Below are 1,417 nucleotides of genomic sequence, written 5' to 3'. Positions count from 1 at the left end.
TAAACTGATTTTCATGGTTCTGCAATGAAATGAAATGCCAATCTAATTGCAATTAAGATGATGTTATCATACATGAATCTCAATGTTACTGAGACATGATTTCATTCATCATCATCGCAATATATTATTCTGATCTAATTGACATGATTACAAAATAGTCATCGTGGATGTTTAGCTCCAAGGGGAAAAGAAACTCGCTGGGGTGTTCCTTGGGGCAAATCTCTACGGTCTTGAGAATTTGGATTAGAACTGGTAACGGGATCAGCAGCTTCTTCATCCTCTTCTGTTTCTTCAGCAGGTTGGTTATTCTGCCTCTTGGGAATAGCTAATTGATAATTTGGGCTAATCAGGGTATCCGGCTCCGGTGGCAGAGGGATTCCAGGCCCTGCTATTGATTTCGGCAATGGAACCTTATTTCTGCTCCTAGCCAACTCCAGCAGCACCTGTCAAACGCTCTGGTGTGAATATCTTGGCATCCATAACAAAGTCACGTATTAACAGAAAGGGAAAGTATAGAGCATTTTTCCACATAAGAACCTACTCCTTGGCCATTTAAAGTATTAGTCCTAAGAAATGATCAGGTGCATTTTGGGGTACGAGTACTGACGAGCGGAGTTTAAAAACATATTTCAATTTAAGAAAAAGGCAAGATTTGAATGACCAAATCTCATGACCATCCAAGTTGCATCAATGTATCAAAGAAACTCATTTTGATACCGCATATTTGAACTAAACTGACTTATCAATTACATGCAAGTGTTGGTTCTGCATGCTTAAACTACACTTCTCATCCACTTCGTATTACAGTATAAGAAGCATCGACACCCCCAAACAACGATCAGAACTATTCTAAAGATACTTCAAGAATTAACATAAACAAACACATAGCTACTTACCTCTCGGGGTGGAGGCTGTGAGAAACTAAAATTGACTTTAGACTGTATTGCAAGCTTCACATCGTCAGAATCAATTGAAGATTTTGCAGCATGTTCTGAGTAGACCTGTGCATCAGTCAGCACATCGACAACGTACCGGTACCAAAGTTCTAAAAACTGGTGAATGACTCGTGGTTCATAATCATCGACATTCATTGATTTTAATAATTCCTTTACGATCTTTGCATCCCTTGGCATATCATCTTCTCCCCCTTCTGCCATCTCTCACTGATCACGTTCCAGATTGCAAGAAATCTGAACATGAATTCATATGTTAGTTTCCCCTGAACATTTTCACCAAAATCAGTAAGGAAACTAAGCCAACTTTTAACAGAGAATTCTTATCAATGTATTATGTCCAAGAATGCGATATAAAACCAGAAAAAGGGGAAGAACGAATGAAAAATCCAAGGTCGAGAAAAACTGAATGTTACTTTCAGTTCAGCTCAGCAAATTCAACTCCACCTTTTCTCCTTCGGCCT

At 38.9% G+C, this 1,417-nt stretch overlaps 1 protein-coding gene across 1 annotated transcript; it reads right to left on the bottom strand.

Moving 5' to 3' along the window:
- Positions 1-8: 8 nt before the first annotated feature.
- Positions 9-1,309, bottom strand: LOC105155282 (transcription initiation factor TFIID subunit 9-like). The gene is made up of 2 exons (XM_011071156.2): positions 897-1,309; positions 9-443 (listed from the first exon to the last, which is right to left on the bottom strand). The coding sequence occupies exons 1-2, from the start codon at positions 1,155-1,157 to the stop codon at positions 159-161; spliced, it is 546 nt and encodes a 181-aa protein (XP_011069458.1). The 5' UTR covers positions 1,158-1,309; the 3' UTR covers positions 9-158.
- Between the last annotated feature and the right edge of the window lie 108 nt (positions 1,310-1,417).

The sequence above is a fragment of the Sesamum indicum genome, unplaced genomic scaffold (assembly GCF_000512975.1).
Source record: "Sesamum indicum cultivar Zhongzhi No. 13 unplaced genomic scaffold, S_indicum_v1.0 C01289, whole genome shotgun sequence".
In the NCBI taxonomy this organism is placed as follows: Eukaryota; Viridiplantae; Streptophyta; class Magnoliopsida; order Lamiales; family Pedaliaceae; genus Sesamum; species Sesamum indicum.
This window is presented reverse-complemented; position numbering and strand designations above follow the sequence as displayed.

What these genes read in the sequence shown, in the direction of transcription:
- LOC105155282 (XM_011071156.2), bottom strand. Translation starts at nt 1,157, where the DNA reads ATGGCAGAAGGGGGAGAAGATGATATGCCAAGGGATGCAAAGATCGTA. An exon ending in CACAGCCTCCACCCCGAGAG is followed by an intron (nt 444 to 896) that starts GTAAGTAGCTAT and finishes AGCGTTTGACAG; the next exon opens with GTGCTGCTGGAGTTGGCTAG.